The sequence below is a fragment of the Typha latifolia genome, chromosome 5 (genome assembly GCF_019914945.1).
Source record: "Typha latifolia isolate L0001 chromosome 5, TyphaL0001v2, whole genome shotgun sequence".
Lineage (NCBI taxonomy): Eukaryota > Viridiplantae > Streptophyta > Magnoliopsida > Poales > Typhaceae > Typha > Typha latifolia.
The window spans coordinates 11,677,526-11,700,235 of record NC_133090.1 but is presented as its reverse complement, the minus strand read 5'-3'; the positions used below and the strand labels follow the sequence as shown (position 1 = coordinate 11,700,235).

Here is a 22,710-nt window from a genome sequence, read left to right as displayed (position 1 = left end):
GGATATACAAGCATTCCTACTACTCCTACTGGTGATGAGAATTGCACGCTGATTCAATTAAAAAGACTGGATCTTGCAGAATAGATACCAAGCTGTTAACAATCAATTTAATTGAGCAAATAAGCCAACAATTCAAAGATTAAAAGTCCTTTCTCACAACAGCCAAATCCATCAGATTGACCCAAAAGAAAAAAAAAAAAAAAAAAAAAGGAAGTCAAATGTGATGCTCTGATCAACTGGATCTTTATATGAAATTTCTATTGAAAATAGAAAAGAAGAAAGGAAAAGCTACTAAAGAGACATATGAATTGGTAAATTAAAGTAGATTATAATTTCCCACTCTTTCTCAATCCAATGACGAGAATGGCAACAACCACTATCACTATAACTAGCATTACCACCAAGACGATCACTCCAATCCACACCCACTTACTTCTTCTACTAGTCCTCTGATACCTTCTCGCCTCCTCCAGCTCTTGCACCGCGTCCCCGATCCCCTGCGCCGCCTCGACCACCAGGTATTCGATCTCATCTATCCTCTCCCCCTGCGTCTCCACCACCACCGCCATGTCCAGGAACACCTGATGCAGCTCCACCAGGCTCCTCTCCACCTCCCTCGCCGCCTCCTCCCTCTCCTCCATCTCCTCCGCCAGCTGCCTCACCCCGCCTTCCTCGATCGCCTTCCGAAACAACGCCGCCGCCTCATCCTTCCCCTCCCCCTCCCCCTTCGACGCCATTATCCTCTCCACCGCCTCCTCGCTCGGCTCCTCCCCGGTGATCGTAAAGTAGCACCGCGTCACCGCCGCCCTGCGCTCCGCCGACATTTGATCCCGCAGCTCCTGGAATCGCAGGATTAGGTCTCTCAGCTTCGCGCGGAGGGAGACGGCGACCGGTGCGGGGCCCGGGCGGTGGCCCATGGAGTCGATCCGGGCGCGGACGGCGGTGATGCGACCGCGGAGGGATTTGAGGGATTCGGGATCGGGGTCGCGGTTGAGGCGGGTGAGGTGGTCGTGGATGGTAGCGATCTCTTGCTTGGCGGCCTCGGCTTCTTCTAAGAAGCGGAGGAGGTTGGGATCCGCGGCGGCCGTGGATTCCTCCTGGCTATTGAGAGCGGCGTAGCCGCCGAAGGAGTCGGTCATGAGATCGTTCATCTTGGAGGATTGGATCGAGAGAATGGAGTAATGGTGTCGGTAGGTGGTGATGGAGATGGACTGAGTTGAGTCTAGAGGACGAGAAGAAGAGATGAGGGTAATAATAAATTCAGATCCCAATTTCCCACTGGCAATGGGGGATGCCACGGCGGGTAACGATCGATGCTTGCACGTTCGCGGGCGTAAAACCGTTGGTTTTCGTAACATAATATTCGTTAGTTTTCAATTGATTTTAGAATTCTAGCAAAATTAATCCTTATCGTTAGTGATTCTTTTATAAATTTAAAAAGGTAAGAGAGTTACCAAAGATAAAATGAATTCCATGGTACAAGTGACATATTAATATATAGTTTTTAATCTAAATAAAAATGTATATAAATATGACTATTCTGTGATCTATATACTGGTCTTGAAAATTTTATAATTCAATCTCTTATTTTATTCTCAATTGATCTATATACTGGTCAGAAACTTATAAATATCTAAGATTTAAAGGGAGTTAGAGGAAGCTCTAACTTCTCATATGAACCTTCGATGGAAGCGAGGAGGAGGAGGTGGTTGAAAAAAATAAAGGAAGATGGTCGATGAGTATTTTAATAATTTAATTGATATTAGTTAGTTAAAATAAAATTATGTATTAAATAAAAATTATAGAATAAAAAAAATTAAATTATAAAATTATGAAAGACAAGTATAAATCATAAAATATCGAGTGATTTGAAAAAAATTTCTTCTTTTATTGAGGAGAGAGTTCATAAACTAGAACCCTTTCTGATACATAAATTAAAACAGACGCATAATCCATTTTAATTTTTTTTATTAACTTTAATAACTTAATTTACATAATCAAACAAAACAAGCAAGCTTCATAGGATGATCATCCCTGGGTACATACATAGGGAATCAACTCCGCCGCCGTAATTTTACAAAGCTACCTTTGCACTCCATACCAACTCCACGGTAGCATAAATCTACTCCACATCATAATTCTTTCTTCTTCTTCTTCTTCTTTTTTCCCTTTCTCTAAAGCATAGTTTTTAACAGTAAGTATGTCTCTACTAATTAATAAGACCTACGCGTTTCTCAGTTGCGAGCCGTGCAACGTGGAACTGTGCAGTATATTTACGCGCAGAGTCCTGTGCCTCATCAAGAGGGGGCTCATTGAGGAAAGCCCAGTTGCTCCTCGTCCACCTGCATCATAATTAATCAAGATATTATAGATATATTAATTAAGATAATCTTGAAAGAGGCCATGCAAGTTTAAGTTGCTTAATTAGTTACCAGTCGCCAGTTTTATCTGGCTTCTTGTTGTTGCTCAGATCCTCCTCGTCATGGATTTGAGGAGACGGAGGCGCACTATGCACGCGTAGAAGACGAGATAATCTCTACAAAATATACATAGAAAAAAAAAATGCATGGAAGTAGTTAAGAGTAAGTTCGAACCATCTAATTTCTATGGAAAAAAAAACAGACTAAAAGTGTTGAAAATATATAGTTTAAAAAGATAGTAAAAACTAAAGAAATAAATAGGTGAGATCTTAAAAATATATTCAAGAGAAAGACGTGAACAGAGCTTACTGGGGACTGCTTTGGGGAAGCCAAAGTTGGAGATCCTTGCTCTTCTTCCTCCTCTCCTTCAGTCTTTCTCTGCAACTTCCTGAAAGCCTCGATCTCTTCTTTCGTTAGCGATTTGTTCCTCCGAGCTCGAACTATACATGATAATTAACCCATCATTAGTTTGCAATTAATTAGCCAAACAAAATAAAACTTATATATATATATATATATAAGTACCTTTATTCTCATCCATCACAGGTGAATCCCAACCAGCCATTAGAGAACCCATCTCTAGCTTTCTTCTTTCTTATTCTTCTTCTCTACTACTAGTCTTCACTTGAGTACTTAAAGGTGCATATTTCTACTGTGGATAGTGGAGAGAGTTGGTACTATGCCATCTTAATATATATAAAAGGATGGAGTAGTAATTAAGAAGGATCCAAGATGACAGCACATAGATTGCTACAAAACCATGAAACAAAAACCCTATTATTATGGTCCTATAATTAAACTTTTCTTTTGCTTTTTAGTGCAAATAGGACTTGGTTCATTGTTTCCACCTTCATTACGTACTAATCTTTATATCTATGGGACCAACCCTCCCTTGACTTGGGTCATCCTTATCTGCTACCTGTAAGATATCACTATCCTTGTACATCATATCAAAGAAGATATTTATGTGCTTCTTTATACTATTGGTTAACCCTAACTAATCCTTTCATTTAATTAAAGAGTTTAAGATTATTTTTTCTGAAAATCATGTGTACATATGATGAAGTAATGAGGATAAAATAAGAAACAATTGTAATATATATTGAGAGATATAGCTAGGGGAACTGATAAGTTGTTCAATTAATGTAAATATAAACAGTTAAGGAACCATAAAATCAACACAGCTAGTTACTCTCTCAAATATTTTCTCCAAACTCTTGAAAAGAGTTATCGTGAAGCATTTGAATAAACTTGCATCTTACGTGAGTGACATATGATGAAGTAATGAGGTGGCATATGCATATCTTCTTCCGAGTAGAACGAATAGTAATTAACAAAGTATATCTAGTGACATATGCCATGGAATAACTTGAACTTGTCTGAGCTTATACTTGTCGAATATTCTAAAACCAGCAATTAATTTATATGTTCGATGATCTCAAAGTACATTCAGCTTGCTGAGTAGATTATAAACTAGGGAAATTAGGATCCAGTATGGCCATGGATAAACACTAATTATTTTTATGATAGGCAATCTCTTATATGAAAGTTTGCTAATTAACTACCACAACTACAAAAGAACACAGCGACCAAAAATTGTATTAGTGGATTGAGATATACCCTTTCTCACGTACATCTGAAAATTATAATCCCAGCATTGTCTGTGAGGCAATTAACTGGTTTGTTAGCATTTTGAGGGAATTGACAAGTAATAACAAATTATATTCAATGTGAAGGTAGGAGACATTGATGGGAATAAATTTTGATTTGAAAAAAAATCAGATGTTTTAGCTTTTAAATTTATCAGAGTTATTGCGTAAAAAGCTATGTCGTGACTAAGTTATATTCAAGAGACGTTACGGTAATTAGATGAGACTTTAATTTATCTATTGCAGGACAATTATGACAGTAAAAATAAAATCAGTAAATAGCAGCTACTTTTGTTGATTTTTGAGGCAGTCAAAACAACACTTGTAGTCTTAACTAGCTAAGAAAGATATTTTTGGGCTGAGATGGATTAATGAGATTTTAGTTTGATCAAAAGAAGAAGAAGAAGAAGAAGAAGAAGAAGAGAAGTTTTCTCCTCTTTACTGCTGTGCGTAGAACCGGCAGCGAGCATTAGAGCATTAGCTGTATCTATAACCTCCTAGCACACATTCCTCCTTTTGTATCTACTCGTTAAAAGCATTTGATATAGAAATAAAAACCTCACAAAGTCTAATTGCCTTCTTTAAATTACTAGTCCTTTGTTCTCTACCTGCCTCTATATTATTATTACTTTGAGACTTATATTAGTTTATCTTACAGAAAATGTGAAGTACTATGCTAGACTCGAAATTAATTTCAAATAGAGGGTACGTATACTATACATTAGCCATACAGTAGTTTAGTCTAAACCAAAATGAGTTTATTTGTTAATCACAAATATACAGGCCATGCAATCTTATTGGGTTCACAAAATTTATTTCAGGAGCGTTCACGTTCTAGTGTTCTACATGATCAAGGGAAAGTGGATAGATATAGCCAATCAGAAGTATTCGGTTTCAACTTGCTTTTATCATGTCAAACTCTCTCTAGATCTAAATATGAAATGATATGTTTGCCATGTCAACTTGCTAGGTTGTGATTTGAGTTTATTATTATATAGGTGGTGATTAGAAGAGATATCTTTCCGAGCCCATGTCGTCGTTAAGGTACCTAAATCTACAGGCGTGCGGACCTCTCTTAGTGTTCTTTTCCTGTGAAAATTTAGAGATATTCTTATATCTAGATCTTGGTGCACTTAGAGGGCTCTTCGTTATTGCAGTACCTAGATCTCTTGATATATATATATATATATATATATATATTTTTATTTATTTATTTTATATATATATTTTTTTTTATTAGAGATGTATTCTTGTAAGACTTTCAACATTTATATTTTCCTCTCCTCGCATATGTGCTTTTAGACATAATCATCGAGCTTAAGTATTTATTCACGGCCCGACCCATCAATTACTTGGGCCGGGTTAGAATAGTCTAGCATGATATTGCCCGTCGGCCCATGAGAGATCAGGCTAGTCGGTCGGGCCGGGCTGGCCCGACCCACCAATCACTCGGGCCAACCCATATTTTAGTTATTTTTAGATTTTTTTTTACTATTAGCTTATTTTTAAAAAAAATATTTATATTTCTCCATTTAAAAAATAATTAAAATACATTAAATTTTTTTAATGGTGTGCTTAAAATAATTCAAAATATTACAATACAAAAAAAATACTATAGCAATGGCAAAATACTGTAACAGAATGGGCAAAGTACTATAGCAGACAAACATGCTACTGTAGCAGAACGGGCGGGCCTAATTGCGGGCCAAACAGGCGGGCTTCCGGGCTGGGTTGGGCAGGCAAAGGGCTGGCCCGTGCCGCCCATGGGAAGTTCAGGCTCGGGCCGAGCCGAGCCTAAATCGGGTTCGGGCCGGGCTTAGCTCGGTCCAAACCAGGCTGGGTCGGGCCGGGCACGGGCAAACTGGGCCGTTTGATCAAGTCTATGTGGTTTCGTGTTGGACATGTTTTGCGCCTAAATAGGACGGCTTATAAATGGTCAAGATTTTTTATTATATTTTATCTAAGCACGCCTATGGATCTTAATAAAATAACAGCAGCTTACAGACAATTCTCTCAAGAAAAATAAAAATTGGCATAAGCATGCCGTTGAATAAACACTAATGCATCTTATTAGCTCGATACCATTAGCCTAAGATAAAGATTATGAGTTTGAATTGATATTTGATAGAAATTTTTAAGAAATAAAAAAAAAATGTTTCAGAGTATCTCTTCTTAGTGGTAACCTTTGCAGTAACCAACCCCCTGGATGCCTTAGAACTGCGGATAAGAACCAAGAGAATATACCACACCCTCAGTCCCATATCGACCTCTTTATCCGATTCTTTTATTCCCCCCTCTCCTCTTCTTCTCCTCTCTTTTCCCTTCGATCTTCGATCTTCTACTCTTATCCTCTTCTCCTCTCCACACTATAATAGTATAAATATAACTAGATAATTATATAATTATATATATATATATATATATATATATATATATATATATATATATATTATTATTATTATTATTATTTTATTTTGGTTAAAAGATCGATAACTTCCTCCAATCCTATCCCGGTATTTGAGTATAATATCCAGGAAAAGAAGAAAAAGAAAAGGGTGGGATTTTGATCCGAATCACGGATGAAATTTGGCAAGGATTTTCGGAATCATCTCGAGGAGACGCTTCCCGAATGGAGGGATAAGTTCTTGAGCTATAAGCCCCTCAAGAAGCTTATCAAGCATCTCCCGCCCGATCACCACCACGTCAATCTCGCTGGAGATGGAGGAGGAGGAGGAGACGGAGGAGGAGGAGGAGAAGGGGAGGAAGGAGAAGGCGGCGCTCCGCCGTGGGTGGGGCTGGAGGAGTGGTTCGTCAGGATTCTTAATGAGGAGTTGGAGAAATTTAACGATTTCTATGTCGATAAGGAGGAAGATTTTGTTATCCGGTTGCAGGTAAGGCTCTTTATTCTCCGGAACCCTAATTTTCGATCCTTCTTTGGTTTAATTTGTCGTCGTTATCGTTATAGGTTTAGGGGTGGGGGGCGAAACTCGAAGATGAGAAGGCTTTAAAATAATTGACCAATTTTATGCATTGACTTTACGAAGAGCACCAATCCTCTTAAAAGATGATATCTTTTGAGTTAGGCATATGTGTCTTCATCTCTTATAAGGTAGAATCAAGCTAAGATAGAAGTGGTGAATGATTCTAAACACTGATTATTACTTTCATACTTGATTATATTATTCAATTGGACTTGGATAAGAATCAATTTCATTATTAATCTTCTTTAGCGGTTGTGTTGAAAATTCTTAATTGAGTCTGAATCGATTTTAGTATTGATTGTTCTTGGTGCTGCTAGCCCAGATTGCTTTTGTATGTATTGCTTTCTGAAGGAGAGTGGAGGATGGATTTGGGAGCATAATAGCATATCATATCAGGTTTATTCACTTATATGTTGGAAGTGCAATGTAGAAAGAATCAGTGCAATGAAAATTTAGAAATGATGTATTTGAGGAGATCTTGGTCATCTGTTTCCTGCAAGATGAAAGTTAAGTTTTAGATTCTAAGTTAACATGTGATTTTTATGTTCCTAGGATGTCATGTGAATGTGTGATACTTGCCATTCTGCTTATAATGACTGGAAATTTTATTTACTTGGATCTAGAATACTTATGGATGTAGATAGAATATTACTAAAGTTGAATTTGCTTGCTGAATATGCAGTGGAATTATAAACTTAAGAAGGAGCATGTCATGCAGAAGATCAGGTATCCGAAAGGAGAGAACGAATTGTAATATGAATAGGATTTCAATTTTCAAAGTTGTAAAAGAAAGTAACTCGTGTGTTTGTCATGTATCTTTTCTAGAATGAACAACTAAGGGATCTAGCATTCTGACTTTTGCACAGAAATTTCTCTCCTGTGTAGATAGAACTTGGAACAAGTGATAATTGACGCTATTTTGTTCCTTTCTGACCCAGTCTCATATGACAGTTTGTAATCTTTAGTTTATGTTGCTATAAACTAGGCTGGATTTGTAAGCTGATCCTTTTTCATCTTCTTAGGCATATTTGGATTTACTACTAGCTCGAGAATTGAGCACAAGCATTCCCAGTATACTACTAATGAATAATAGTCTGGGACAACATGCTTGTGGATGTCAAACTGCATTTGCAAAATTCATAGTGCTTTTCTCTAGCTTGATACACCACCTTCTTTCAAAATGACAATTTTTCAATCTTCATGCCCGTATCAAGTTTTTTTGGTAATCATGATTCATGAGCCATTTTGATGGTTATCTTGAAGATCCCATTACAAAGTGGTGTTACTGAATCATTCATCTCTAGTAGCCTTCCTCAAAGAATGAACTTATGCATGAAATTTTCATGCCTTCTCCCGATTTTTCTTGTTCCATGCAAACTAATCAGGAAGACCAATATATTCTAACTTGGCCCTAATTTTCAGAGAAGCTTCTATTGGTTGATCTATTTAAAGGTGAATCCATTCTTCAGTGACCATCACTTTTTACTTAGTTAAGCAGATATTTTGGACTTGTAAATTGGTATATATATATATATATATATATAGGAATATTGTTTTTTTAAGTACTTGGAGTTGCGAATTTCCTTCAATGTGATGCTGCCTGGATATCCATCTAATGATTGAAAAGGAGTAACAACTAGATTGGTCCTGAAAGCATAACAAACAGATCCAGTCATTGGCGAGAACTGAGAAAATGATCGATGCAATTGCAATATCAGAGTGCTCAGTTGATGAACTGATGCTAAAGATACAATCAATCTATCTAAAACATTTAACATAAATAGGTATCTTAGTTACATCTATCCTGTCTTCATCATTCTTCTTTTCTCTTTTCTTCTTCTGCTGTTGTAGTTTAAGATGTTACAACTAAAAGCAACTTTTCTCTCTTTCATCAGATTTTTAACTTTTGAATCCACTGGAAGTAATATATTACCGCCTCATTATCATTTCTATCAACTTGAGTTTAATTTGGACCTTAGGTTGATTGTACGGTTGTACCTAGATCTGAAATTTACCGCATGTAAACAAATCTTCACGGTTACACCAATCGTGGACATTGCACTGCATTCAAGAGTTTTATCTCTGACCAAAAAAATCCTCTTCTGTATAATAATTGGATCCAAGGTATGTTCTTTGGCTGGAACTATGAGAGTTAAAAGCGCTCAGTTCCCTCTGAATCTAATATTCAACAGCCTACCATTGGCCTAAAGTTGAAGATTTTAATTGCTGTATTCTTGAGTAGTTTCTATGAGGGGCACATCTGGAGCTCTCTCTTTGGCATTTGAGAGTTTAGTGCAATAAGATTTTCACAAAATTCACTTGTAGCATATGGAGATGCATCCTTTGACAGTTCTATTCTATTGATTAGAGGCTACTTTCAGGATTCGCTAACATTATTCTTTTTTCAGTTATATCATCTTGTTGGTCGATATTTACTGCATAGTCCTTGACAATAGTACTATTCTGTTTGAGCTTTTAGAGATGTCTCTTGTAGATCTATATTGTATTGCCCGTAGCCTTGGAATCCCCATGCTGCCACAGTGAACCACACACCCAACACATTGAACGAAAGACACGCTTTCTATTGCCTGGTTCATTGTTTATTTATATTTTATGTTTGATTGTAGGAACTCAAGGAGAGAATTGAGAGAGTGAAAGCTAGCAAGAATGGAGCTTTTACATCTGAAAGTGAATTCAGTGAAGAGATGCTAGAGATACGTAAAGCCTTTGTGACCATCCATGGGGAGATGGTACTTCTGAAAAATTATAGCTCCCTCAACTTCGCAGGTGCTTTTTTTTTTTGGGATAGATTTGGAAGATTGATTCTATTATCATGAGCAACAGCTCCAACACCTCTACCCCTCTTACTTTTATTCAGGACTTGTGAAGATTTTGAAGAAGTACGACAAGAGAACTGGTGGCTTGTTAAGTCTACCTTTCACACAACGTGCTCTTCACCAGCCCTTCTTTACAACAGAACCTCTGACACGGTTGGTCCGCGAATGTGAAGCTAATCTCGAGCTTCTTTTTCCATTGGAAGCAGAAGTAATTGAATCAGGTCCACCTAGAAAGCCTGAGGCACAAAGTGACAAAAGTAATAATGAGGCATCTTGTGTTAAAGAAGAGACTGTCGATGTATATCGGAGCACATTAGCTGCAATGAGAGCAATACAAGGCCTTCGGAAGGCTAGCTCAACTTACAATCCTCTATCTCTTGCACAGTTCTTCCATAACCAAGATGACGAAAATGGTTCTGGAGCTGTTACATCTGAGAACTCAGGCTCTAACTCTTTAACAGCTTCCCAGAATGAGGAGCCTGACCAAGAGAGTGTACATTCAGGAGATTAGCGGTCTGTAATAAGTGAATAACAATTGAAATCGACTTGTCTTTCTGTTTTGAGCTTTATTTCTCCTGATTGCTTATCAAAGAATCAGGTCTCCTAACAAGAACTTAATAATTAGACAGACATGTATGGATCATTATAATGTGCATCATTATTGAAGAGAATAATGATTTTCAATAAATTTAAAGTAAATTATGTTTACTGCGGTGCTTTTTAGGCTAGATTATGTTTGCGGCTGGATGTATGCATATAGAAAATATATATATATATATATATATATATATATATATATATATATCTTCTCATACTTCTCGCAGGGGATTGGCTAGTTCTCCTTATATATCTTTCAGATCTGAGAAACTTATTTGACAGTGTCCAGGATTGAGATTTTTTACATATCTGCATCTAATGAGTTCTTATTTTTTATTTTTTGAGGAAGTGATAAATAATAGTGTTCTCTTTAAATTGATGTTATTAAGATTCGAACTTAAAAACATGCTCGTTTAACCATCTAAACACTATTTAGCACGAAAAACCTAACTGGTCTTGCATTTTGTAAATCTACTTTATTTTGGTTTTCAATTGCAGAATCACTCAATTGTACTGTTTTTAAACCGAAGTATCCTTACTTTATTTTTGGATGGAGGAGAGAAAGGTCTGCGTTGCATTTAATACTAGTTTGTTATTTCTCCAAAACAAAATTCAGTATATAAAACACTCTTCCCCTCTTTCTCGTTCTACCATTCCATCTAAATAAGTAGAATCAAACTTAATATATGCTCAATCTCGTACCAAGAACCAAACCTAATATATTTCGCGCAGCTTTTCTCTCTCTCTCTCTTGGGTGCAAAACACTCTTCTAGATAACTTTTTAATGTAATATATAAAACGGAGTGTATATATTTTTTATCGTTAAAATACATATTTTATTATAATATTTTATATATGATTAAATTGCAAACCGATTTGGTTGAAACCCATTGAACCATTGCCTACGGAGAATATGCATGTAAAATAAAGATATTTAGAGGGGCTAAATCGCAAAACATGAAAACACCAGTAATTTTTCTATGGGAGTTTTTACTTATTACCAATTTACCACTATTTTTTTTTCAAGATATCATAATTACCACCAAAATTATTATAATTTTTCTCAAATATAATTTCATTAGCTAAATCTAACTAATCATAATTAAAATTAAAAAATATTTTACTAACTTTAATAATAATCTGTTAAAAATATTCTTTTTAAAAACTAACCATGTTATTCCGAAAGAGTTAAATGATTTTATTTAAATCTTTTTCAGTGGCTATTATGTAAAAAACTGTGTTTTTTAATCAAATAAAACGCCTGCAATTCGATACATGCGCTTTAGTGCTGCGGCAACGGCTGAGTACCAAGGCAGCAGCTCTCTCCATCCCGCACTAACGCGCAATTCGTCGAACATCTTATCTACGGAACACAATGCAGCAGGCATGAGAGCAGCAGCACCCACGTATCCTCTTATTTCCCTCCTTCGCTTCTCCCGCCTCGCCTCCATTCTCTCCATCACCTTCTCCTCCTCTTCTCCTCTTACCTCACCGTTAACCACATCACCAATCCCATCTCATGGAGTAGAAGTAGAAGTAGAAGAAGCAGCAGAAGCAGAAGCAAAACAAGAAGAAGAAGAAGAAGAGGGCGGAGAATCCGAGACCAACCCACCCAAGACCGCCGCCGAGGTCTTCCTCCGTTGGGGTTGCACCTCGTCGGAGCTCTCCCAGATCCTCTCCCGCCACCCCTCCCTCTCCCGCCTTAAACCCCCCTTCCTCCAACCCAAGCTCCTCGCCCTCCGCTCCATTGTCGGCATCTCCTCCTCTGACCTCGTCAAGATCATCGCTCGCCGCCCACGTTTCCTCTCCACGAGACTCTACCCCTCCCTCCTCCTCCCCCGCCTCTCCTTCTTCCGCTCCACCCTTTTCCCCTCCTCCGCCGACCACAACCTCCTCCTCCGTGCCGTCTCCCGCAATCCCTCCCTCCTCACCTACGACATCGACCAGACCCTCCTCCCCTGCGTCCGCCTCTACGCCTCCCACGGCGTCGATGCCCAAACCCTCGGCCGCCTCCTCGTCTCCCGCCCCACCATCGTCATCCGCTCCTCCCTCGACTCCGAGAAGCTCGACCTCCTCCGCCGCACCCGCCTCCTTCCCTCCCATCCCATGTACAAATACGCCCTCTCCATCCTCGCCGTCTCCCGCCCTGAGACCATCCGCGCGAAGATTGCCAATCTCGAGAAGTTCGGCTTCTCCTCCGACGAGGTCTTGACCCTCTTCGCCCGGACGCCCAACATCCTCACCCTCTCCATCGACAAGGTGCAGCGGAACATGACGTTCGTCCTCGGGACGATGAAGCTGCCGGCGAGTATCGTCCTCGATGAGCCAATGCTGCTTTACTGCAATCTTGAAAGGTGCTCAGGCCGCGGCATCTGGTTGATGTCCGGGTGCGGGAAATGGGGCTCCGGCCGCAGATTAAGGAGGACTTTTCGATGGTGAAGGTCATTCGGATGAGAGAGCCGCGGTTCTTGCGGGCATTTGTGCAATGCCATGAGGAGGATGCGGCTGCCGAGCTAATGGAGTATTACAACAAGGTTAAGGAGTTGAGGAGGTTGGCAGAATCGTCGAGATCCACCAAGCATAAAGGTTTTCCCTTCTAAGTGATTTCGATCAACCATGGTATGCTATGTTTAATTCTTTGTAGGAGAATTTTACCTTCTGCAATACAACCAAGCATCCATTTTGAGTTTACCTTAACGCAATGACTCAAATTTGTTCATATTTGTCTAAAACAATTAAAAGAAGTCATGATTTTGAACAAGGGATAAGCTTCTCTCTCCTAGCTTATCTCCATGTTGAACAGCGAGATAAGATTTTGAATGAGATTGTACCTCAGAAATTTTGTTTTGTTTCCTATTTATGCAATTTTGCAATTGAAACTGTAAGCAGGTTCCAATCTATTTCTCATGTAGTTCTGGTCTAGTGCATATTTCTGACTACCAGTTATATATGGTTAATTATTAGTGAAAAAGATAATTGTCATTATCCAGGAAGAAGACAGTTAATTACAGAGGTGCTGTCAAAGTTTGCTCTTGGTGCTTATTGATGCAAATTCCTTCTTAGACATATCATGGTTAAGCAATGTTTTATCTTGAACTTTATTTTGTCCCACGGCATTATCTTTATAATTTAACTTGTTAATTTCTTACTTTTACTTGGCTTGGTGATCTATTGTTTGATTGATTTGTTTCATCTTGGATTTCTCGAGTCTCGACAACCTTCATCTAACAAGCCTGATCTGTCACCATCTTTCTAGCATTTTGGATATGCTAGAATAGTCAAGCAATGGGATGTTTGTGTTGGTCTGATAATTATCTTGTAGTTCTATCCAAACTGTAGTAGCCATTATTTCACTGTGTAGGAAGAGGCATACTCTTATGTGAAGGCTTACTGCAGCACTTAGTTCCTGCTTCCGAGGCCGCTTCATTTGATCTCACAGAATGGTGCTTCTCTAGACAAATGCTCCTACCTGTTTTCATTTCAATTAACTTTCTCTTAACTATTTTCTTGGGTAGTTGTCTTCAGGATTCTTGTAAGCAACTTGCTTGTTAACAAAGAAATAGGAGCCACTTATTTGGGCAGTTGTCTTTACCTTCTCTTCTCCTTTCGTCTTTCTATTCATCTTCCTATGATCCATTCCATCTTCACAGTAGTCCCACTCTTTTCCATATAGCTAATATTTGCCCTTCAAGGGCTTGAGAATTTTTTAGTATCGGTTTTTTTTTTTTTTTTTTTGAGTTAGTATTTGAATCATGATTATGAACTGAGAATAAAAGGAGAACTGTAAAATTGATCTGTGATTTAATGGTTGAGGGTTTTGGCTCTTTCAAAACCCTTTTCTCGCCGTCTGTAGAATCTACTCTATATCATGTATAACATTCTTCGAAGTTCCTTTTGATCTGTTTCTCCATCACCTTTCCCAGATCAGTTAAATGTTTCCTCTCATTTTAGAAGTTTGCTATTAGTATGCTAGATGTATCTAACTAATAGACATTCAATCTTGTGCTTCCATACAAAGGAATGGAGAACGGGAGAATCTTTTGTTTGATGCATATGCTAGCAGTTGGCAAGGTAAACTAATAATAAATATCAGGAGTCTACAGACAGGATGTACTGGCACCTTATGTACTTATAATTTGAATGTCTGTTTACTTCTACTGTCTAGCATACCGGTTGAGACAACCGGCGACAATTGAGAGGCTGTTTCTATATCATCTGCTTCATCATTTATAATTGCTTTCTTCCCTTATAAACATTCCTTTTGCTAGCTTGATTATTGTTGACACGATTGAAACATTAAGATATCAGGAGTTTTCTCAAAAAGAAAAAAAGATATCAGTAAGTGTTCGGAATTTGTGCCCTAAAAACTCTGAAGTTCTTATAAGGATTAGGAGATGCACTTCATGTCTTCAAGTTGTAAATTAACGTGGTAGTGTCCCTATTGCCTTTATTTGTTTGGTTTCCCTTCTTTGAAATAAGATATTAATTAAGATGGACTCAGTAAAGTGTGCTTTCAGATATCACATTTCTCCTTGCACATATTCTCCTTTGAGAACCCAAGCGATGTACATAAATATCCTTTGCAAGATATCAATCGTATTATTACTTAGAAGGTAATTGAAATATTGGGAAGTATCTCCTTCTTGTGATAATTTTCGTATCCATTCACAAATTTAAAGGTGGATTGTGCTATTTTGAAATTTTAAGGTGATACCAGGAACTTCTAAATGGCTGCGAACTAGTAGTACTATTTGAAGGAGTTTTTTACTGTTATACAATGTATCTATCCAAGGTCAAACATTTTTACTTTAACTAGTTGAGTTTTAGTCCACATGAAAACCACTTACGATAATATGTATACCTTACAAAAGTTGATGTCTAAAATAATAATTTTATTTAATATATTAAATTGTTTTTTTTTTTTTTGTGAGCGATTCTTAGTAAGTATTATATAAATCGCTCAAATGAACGAGTGATTTGTATACTTAGATGCTAAAGGTACTAAAAATCATTCATCGAGTTAGCAATTTTTATTAAACAAAAATTATTATCTCGAATAGCGATTTTAATCGGCAAGCCTACGCGGCATCGACGTGGACTAAAGTTAATCTACTATGCTACAAATAATGGTAACAAAAAAAGAGAGAGGCATAACTAAGGCTATAATTAATGTTTTAGCCCTGATAAGAACCAAGTGAAGCATTTAGCTCTCCTGTTTTATTATTAATTATCATACGTCCATGGATAGCAACAAATATGAAATGAAGCAAAAGGCATCTCTTGTGACTTTGTGAGGAGTAACTCAGCAACATGGCCACCGGAGCAACGACGACGCACGCACCGACGAGATGGAGGCATTCGAGAAGACGACCGGAACCATCAGTCCAATCTCTACCAGTTCTTCTCCGACGCCCCCAACTCCCTTCTTCCTCTTCAAAGAACGCACACCTCCCTCTTATCATTCCCACCACCACCACAACCTCGACCCCCAACTCACGAAGAAGAGATTACTTGGACGAGGAGGAGGAGGAGGAGGAGGAGGAGCAGAACAACAACCCCAGCGACGTCCTTCTTCTCATGGACGCCCTTCGAGTCCCCGTCGACGAAGAGCTCTACATCTCCCTCGTCAAGGAGTGCACACAATCCGAGGACGCTGCCGAAGGTGCCAAGATTCACGCCCACATCGCGGAATCTCGTCGCAGCCTTCCTGGCCTTCTCCTCGCCAACCGCCTGTTGCTTATGTACGCGGCGTGCGGTGCGTCCCAGGACGCGCGAAAACTGTTCGACGAAATGCCTGTTAGAGACGAGATTTCGTGGGGCACCGTGATTGCCGCATGTTCCGCTTGCTGCGGCGAAGCAATGCAGCTATTTGTCGAAATGCGTGCGGAGTTGGACGGGGTTCTGAATTTGGATACGACCATCGCAATTCTCCAGTCATGTGCTCGGGGGCGAGAGCTGCGATCAGGCGAACAACTTCACGGGCTCCTCGTGAAGGCGTTTGGGATGGATGCGGCCGTTTCTGGCGACGTTGGAAGCTCATTGATGCAATTCTACGGCATGGTTGGCCGCCAGGACATGGCCCAACAATTGTTTGATAGAATGTCACTTTCTTCACAGAACGCTTGGACATGCATGATCACGGGGTATTGCAGAGAAGGCCGATTCGACGAGGCTATCGTTGTCTTCAGGGAAATGGCGAGATCAGGTAAGAGGAGCTGCTTTGCGGTCTCGAGCATTCTCACAGCTTGTGCCGGAGTGGGAGACGGCGGCCAGACAGGTAGGCAAATCCATGCCAATGCCGTCAAGCTTGGGATGGACTCGAATCAGTTTGTGGGGAGCAGTCTGGTTCGTATGTACTCCAAACATGGGCTATCCATGGAGGCAAGGAGGTCGTTCGAGTTGATCAGAGAGCTGCGAGATACTGTGTGCTGGAATGCGTTGCTCACTGGATATTCTCGCAGTGGATGCTTGGAGGAGGCTGTGGATGTGTTGTATGAGATGAAGGCTACTGGAATACATCCTCCAGAATCGATGATTGATGAAGTTAAGATGGCCTGTGCTGTGTGAGTTGAACTGACAAAATTATACCAACATTGTACAGTTGTACAGGCAAACTAATAGCAAAAGAAAAAAAAAAACTTGAACAAATACCGTACAAAGTTTAAATTGCAACCATTCCAAGTTATGACAATAACTTTTAAGGTAAAGTTATCTGTGAACATATCATTTATACAGTTAGCTGCACCAAGCAACAGCCACTTTGTTTCTCTTCATATGACAATAAAAGTATATCCAGTTGGCAGCAAATAATGAATGAAAGGAACAAGCCCTTTCCATAGGAAATGTTATGCTACAAAGAGAAAGTCACTTCATTAATTTGGACCGATGAGCGAACTGAATCGATACAGATATACACGAGTGTGATTCTTGATCTCTCAAACAATCATATTGGCAAGCATATTGACATGGTTTCTAGATAAGTTCATCAGAGATCAACAGGAATACAATACATCCCAGCTTAGCTTTTCATCAGATCTTCATTTCACCAACGAAATCACTAGTATAAAAGATCAGTGTTTGCTTGAATCATCAACAGAAGGAACCTTAGCTGGGTAATGTGACAAATCTGTGTCAATCAGTGCTGAGAGATCATATGGCCGTGCAGAAGTAACAGCACTTTCCTTAAGTAAAGAAGACTTGATCGCTTCCAGATCTGCATTGTTCGGAAAACTAGTTGACGTCTCAGGACTGTTGGAACTGGATGTGGAGACATTTGACAATTTTATGTCATCAACCCTGCCAGCAAACATTTGTTTGTTCCTCCTCACAGTATCCATCTCCTGCCCAGTTGGCACAAAAGTGCGGGCTCGATACTTTCTCGCTCCATCATCACCCTCATTGTTATTGTAAAGCACATAATCATGATAAGTAGGGGCAAACTGTATCACAATAAAACTTGTCAGACTATGCGAAAGACAGCGAATTACTAGTCATATTAGGTCAACATAACAGCATACTGCAATGCTCACCTGATGAACTGTGTCATGGTAGAAATCATTGAATTTCAAAGCATGTAGAAGGCTTTCCCTGAAACCACCTGACGCACCAATTTTAGCACCTGCATATTCCTTGTAAGGGAAGGCATACAAGTGACCAACAGCAGCTGCAAGCATCTCAATGCACAACACGAAGTTCTGAAAATCAGCAGCATCTTCAGCATTCTTTATCAATTTAGACTTGGCAGCGAGAAAAACCAGAACACCCTACAGAATAGATAGGTTTCAATCCTCAGCACAAGAATAAAGCAATACTGATGAAGTTTATTTTCCAAGTTAAAAGTAGTTTCACTTGCTAACCACACACCCTGAAAGCTAAACTACTAAGTGGAACAATTGTGCATGAAGCAGATGACAGAAATCTTCAAAAATATGCCAGAAAAAAGAGAGAAGGTAGATGGATACCTGCCAGTACGTAAGAAAAACAACTGATTTGATCATAATGAACTTTGGAACTGGATTGAATGGCCGAAGCAGATCTCTGCATGCCATATAGAACAAGGCTAGAGCATATAGTGCCATAGTGTATGAGAGAGTATAGATGATTGTGATATAAAGATAGGACTGGTTCACACTAAAGTTTCCATCTTCATATTTTCCTTTTGAATAGAGTATAAAGGTAATCACAACCAAAATAGGCTTAAGTATCACAAATTGCAAACAGCCCTGCTTGCACCTCCGTATGAAACGCCTGCTCAATGACAAACAGGTTTGCTGGTTCAGAATGTGTAAACATCATGGAATTTATGGAGAGCAAATGCTTCAGCAGATTTTCTCACATGAGATAATCTGACATGTAATATCGCCGCTAACAACATAATGACATATCAAGTAGGTTTTCTGAAGTATTTACATACCCATCAAGAGGAATAGATGGAAAACAGCATGTCATCAGTAGCCAAGATGGCTTAAGAACTCGACCACTCAAACTTAGCACCACAGCACCTGGGCCTCCCACCCATGCCAAGCAGAGAGAAAGGAAATTATAGATTACCCAAGCATCGTAGCTGGAAGAAGTAAATAAAAACATCAAAACAATTTCCATGAAATATTTTGAAAGAGTTCAAGACTTCTTCAATTATTCCACTATTAATGCTTTACTATAAACACAATTGAATGTATACCGCCAATATTAGATACCAAGAAAAACATGCTTAAAAAAACGGAAAAAAGATATAGGTTAACGTGTTATTTTGCAGAACATTTCCCTCGGGACAAAGGAGTGGAAAGGAACATTCTCAAATTGTTGGTCTTAATAGAATTGAAAGAAAATATACTAGTTATTACAGTAGACTGAAATAAGATATTCAGTAATGATAATATTGACCCATTTTTAGAGAGAGAAATACAGGAGAAATAGCCACATATTTTATCAAATTACCGCATTCAAATAGTTAACGTGATTACAACCATCGGTATGCATACCTAAAGAAAAGCAGATGAGCATCAAAACCCTGAAGAAATGGCATGGTGTTAATACTTAATCACAAAAGTTATCCTTTGACTCTTATTTTCAGCTAAAGCTTCAATAGGCATTCCCCAGACAGATGTTGTGTGGCAGTGGTTTCAATGAAGACATCACCTCAGGGGCTAGAGGGGGCATAAAAGTAATCACTAGAACTCCAGTTTAGCGAGCTAAAGATGGTCATGTTGGTTCTTCTGTTGCAAGGTGACAAAATAGGCAGTCTGTCACTGTGAGGATAAGCCTTTCCATCATGCCCTTTGGAATTGCGATTTTGAATTACAGATAAAGCTTATCCAGTAATGGGGGTACATACTCCAAATTGGAACAGCTTCGTTCATTGCATGCTTGTTCTAATGGAAGGGGAGGATTCAATTCTATTGCCCACTTAGATACTACTATGATAGAAGAAACAAGAAGAATCATGGTTGATCAACTTCACAGACTATCAGTGCATCACCTTTGTCAGGTTAGGGGGTGTACCTAATCTGCATAATAACCAACATTTGTGGATATTTTAACAATGAGAAAGTAGCACTCATGGTGTCGTCCCTTTTTTTTTTTCTTTACTAGGTTTTAAACTCATAAATCATTAAAATAGATGAAATATAAGCTACAATTATCTAGGAATTGCTGCAACACATCCATACTCTTGCTTTAGTAATGTTCTGCCTACGGGTTGAACAGAAGTATAAAGAACATATGAAAATTATACCATATGCATACTCATTACCCAAAACCAGGAATAAATTTCTAACATGAACTTAATTGATCAATAAACTTACACTTCCCGAATTGAATTGAAGTAAATTGAGCTGCCACGTAGGACAAGTGATAAAAAAGACATCACTGCATAGACCTGCCAAAAGAATATAATATGATTGAAAAGAAACTATGAAGCAAAACATGCTTAAAAATAAATTTAAAAAATCATGAACAAAATTTTTTCCCCTATCATTTATGTCAACCAAATGCTTGTTGATAGTTTATCTTTATTGAACACTAATCATAAGATTTTACAATATATGTCCAAATTAACTTAGTTCTCTTCATTTTCAGACTCCTCTACTTGAATTCCAAATTTCTAATGCTTCTTAGTTCCTAGTCACAAAAAGGATTGCAACATTTCTAATGAACATATACAAGGTGATACACCAGGGATTGATCTGCATTGCTAATTGCCAAATCAAGACTACTTCATGGTAGGTTTTGCCATGTGCATCACACATGTAATCACAAAAGAGCAAGGATAGTGCAGACAATGTGCACTAATGCCTAAAAATACTAATTTGACAAGTCTGCTTCTTGCTTAGTTTTTCTAATAAGTTCACCTATTGCCTCATTCAGTATCTTCAAAACAGACCCCAATAATTGTTTACTGACTTGTTTACAATTCTACGTTTCCATTTACTACAGAGCTTCTTCCATTTGCAAAGATGACACATTGTTAAAGTTTATGAACATTTGTTCTTTTCAAGTAGAATTCGCTGTACAGTAACAGTGGGTCACCATGCTAACCAAAATTATCTAGCTGTTTCATGAAATCTTATTTCAGAGAGATGGGTATGACATTACTTATGTTATTACTTTACTACTGACTTTCATTTATGTAAATAGACCATTATTTACTATTTAATATCCTTTTACTCCACAAGAAGTATACTTTACAATGATGCCAAAGTTATTTACAACTTCCATGAACTCTAGATGCGATGAAGAGAGTATCTTTTAGTGTGACAGTAAGACAAACATGCCCTTAAATCCAAAGGTCTCATGTGTTCAAGCCATGGAAATCATTTCTTTTGTAACGACGGTAAGGCTATGACTTAGATGTCCTCTCACAACCCTGCCCTGCTCCAAATCCACTTGTAGTGAGTTAAGTAAATTTCTCAAGTGCTCGTGGTGATAATATTGACATAGATTTCTGGCAAAAAAATAAAAATATAAAATTGTCTACTATGCTTGCAAAATTGTTTGCTATAAATTTCCTATGATGTCAAAATTGTTTGCAGTTCCAAGAACCTAATAACACAAATATATTAGCATCCGCTAACTTCATTCCTGGCCCCCTAGTTCCACAAGAATCAGATTGTTTCAAGATTCAAAATCACATTTTTGTCAGCAAGTCAAGAAAAATTATAGCAGCAATACCGGAATCATGAAGATGATCCGAACAATGAACCGCTGGTACGTGGGCTCCGTGTAATTCAAAAGATGCCTGTAGATATGGAGCAGCGCCACCACTATCGCCCCAACCGAGCACGGGAACGCGATGGCCACATAAATAATAGGCGCCATCGAGATCGATCACAAACAACAAACAATACAATTCAAGTAAGTAACAAAAGTATCGCCCTTCTAACTCCTCCTCGCCTTTGACTTGGCACGACCCATGGAATTGAGAAGAAGAGAAGCAAACCCTAATCGCCTCGCTCACAGCCGAGATCGGGACTTTAAAGTGGGAAGCGGGATGGATTTGGTCGATTGGGGATTGGTTACGAGATCAAAATCGCGATTTGGGGAGAGGAGAGGAGTAAACAGTGATTGCGTGCGAGAGAGAAGGGAATGAATGGAAATGGCGGCTTTGGAGGAGAGTGAGCGCGTTGGATTTGGATGAGTTGGTCGACGAAAAATGTCGTCTTGGTTGAGGAGGAACGACTAGAATTGGAAAGGGCTCTCTTGGAACCAACCAGACTAAAGAAAGAAACCCCTTAATGATAAACAACTTAATAGTTAGTATTAATTAAGGGTATCCATTAATTCTAAAATGTAGAAAAAAATTTGAATAATTAGCCTCTCATTAATATGTTTTTGGTTGACATTCACTAAGATTAAGTTATTAACTATTAGAAATATAGAATTTGAAATGGTAATTTTTACAGCTTGGTATCTAAGATTCTGGCATCTTTGGCTGTCAACAAGTCCAAAGACCCCAAATTATTTGTGTGATGCCCAATTTAATGGATAATTGAATACTAATAATGTACCTGAGTTGGAAAACAACAAATCTATACTCTTTTGGTTGTGGATATGATAGATACTTTTGATGGTCTATGATAAAATATCACCAAAGGGTTGACTTGGCATTTAAATGATTATTGCAGCAGATCTAAGAAGGAAACTATGTTCTCTTTTTATTATTATTATTAATTTTTTTTTTTAAAAATTGCCACTTTTTCAAATTCCGTTTACAAATCATGTCTTCATG

The 22,710-nt window shown here is 38.4% G+C and overlaps 6 protein-coding genes across 6 annotated transcripts; 3 read left to right on the top strand and 3 right to left on the bottom strand.

The window, feature by feature from the left end:
- Positions 1-326: 326 nt before the first annotated feature.
- Positions 327-1,139, bottom strand: LOC140789151 (syntaxin-111-like). The gene has a single exon (XM_073138757.1). It carries the CDS (start codon positions 1,137-1,139, stop codon positions 327-329), a length of 813 nt encoding a protein of 270 aa, XP_072994858.1.
- A 728-nt stretch (positions 1,140-1,867) lies between these two features.
- On the bottom strand, positions 1,868-3,266 carry LOC140789061 (uncharacterized). Its single transcript, XM_073138662.1, has 4 exons — positions 2,946-3,266; positions 2,730-2,860; positions 2,433-2,536; positions 1,868-2,342 (listed from the first exon to the last, which is right to left on the bottom strand). Exons 1-4 carry the CDS (start codon positions 2,995-2,997, stop codon positions 2,210-2,212), a joined length of 420 nt encoding a protein of 139 aa, XP_072994763.1. The 5' UTR covers positions 2,998-3,266; the 3' UTR covers positions 1,868-2,209.
- Positions 3,267-6,544: 3,278 nt separating this feature from the next.
- On the top strand, positions 6,545-10,595 carry LOC140789777 (SPX domain-containing protein 4). The gene is made up of 3 exons (XM_073139601.1): positions 6,545-6,960; positions 9,678-9,837; positions 9,929-10,595. The coding sequence occupies exons 1-3, from the start codon at positions 6,649-6,651 to the stop codon at positions 10,396-10,398; spliced, it is 942 nt and encodes a 313-aa protein (XP_072995702.1). The 5' UTR covers positions 6,545-6,648; the 3' UTR covers positions 10,399-10,595.
- A 1,188-nt stretch (positions 10,596-11,783) lies between these two features.
- On the top strand, positions 11,784-13,338 carry LOC140789060 (uncharacterized). The gene is given in 2 exon segments (XM_073138661.1): positions 11,784-12,837; positions 12,840-13,338. Coding segments are annotated over 2 exon segments (1,212 nt in total). The 5' UTR covers positions 11,784-11,870; the 3' UTR covers positions 13,085-13,338.
- Positions 13,339-15,794: 2,456 nt separating this feature from the next.
- Positions 15,795-17,051, top strand: LOC140789150 (pentatricopeptide repeat-containing protein At1g31790). The gene has a single exon (XM_073138756.1). The coding sequence runs from the start codon at positions 15,795-15,797 to the stop codon at positions 17,049-17,051; it is 1,257 nt and encodes a 418-aa protein (XP_072994857.1).
- A 72-nt stretch (positions 17,052-17,123) lies between these two features.
- On the bottom strand, positions 17,124-22,198 carry LOC140789059 (uncharacterized). The gene is made up of 6 exons (XM_073138660.1): positions 21,654-22,198; positions 20,288-20,361; positions 18,898-19,047; positions 18,446-18,731; positions 18,014-18,247; positions 17,124-17,923 (listed from the first exon to the last, which is right to left on the bottom strand). The coding sequence occupies exons 1-6, from the start codon at positions 21,798-21,800 to the stop codon at positions 17,555-17,557; spliced, it is 1,260 nt and encodes a 419-aa protein (XP_072994761.1). The 5' UTR covers positions 21,801-22,198; the 3' UTR covers positions 17,124-17,554.
- Between the last annotated feature and the right edge of the window lie 512 nt (positions 22,199-22,710).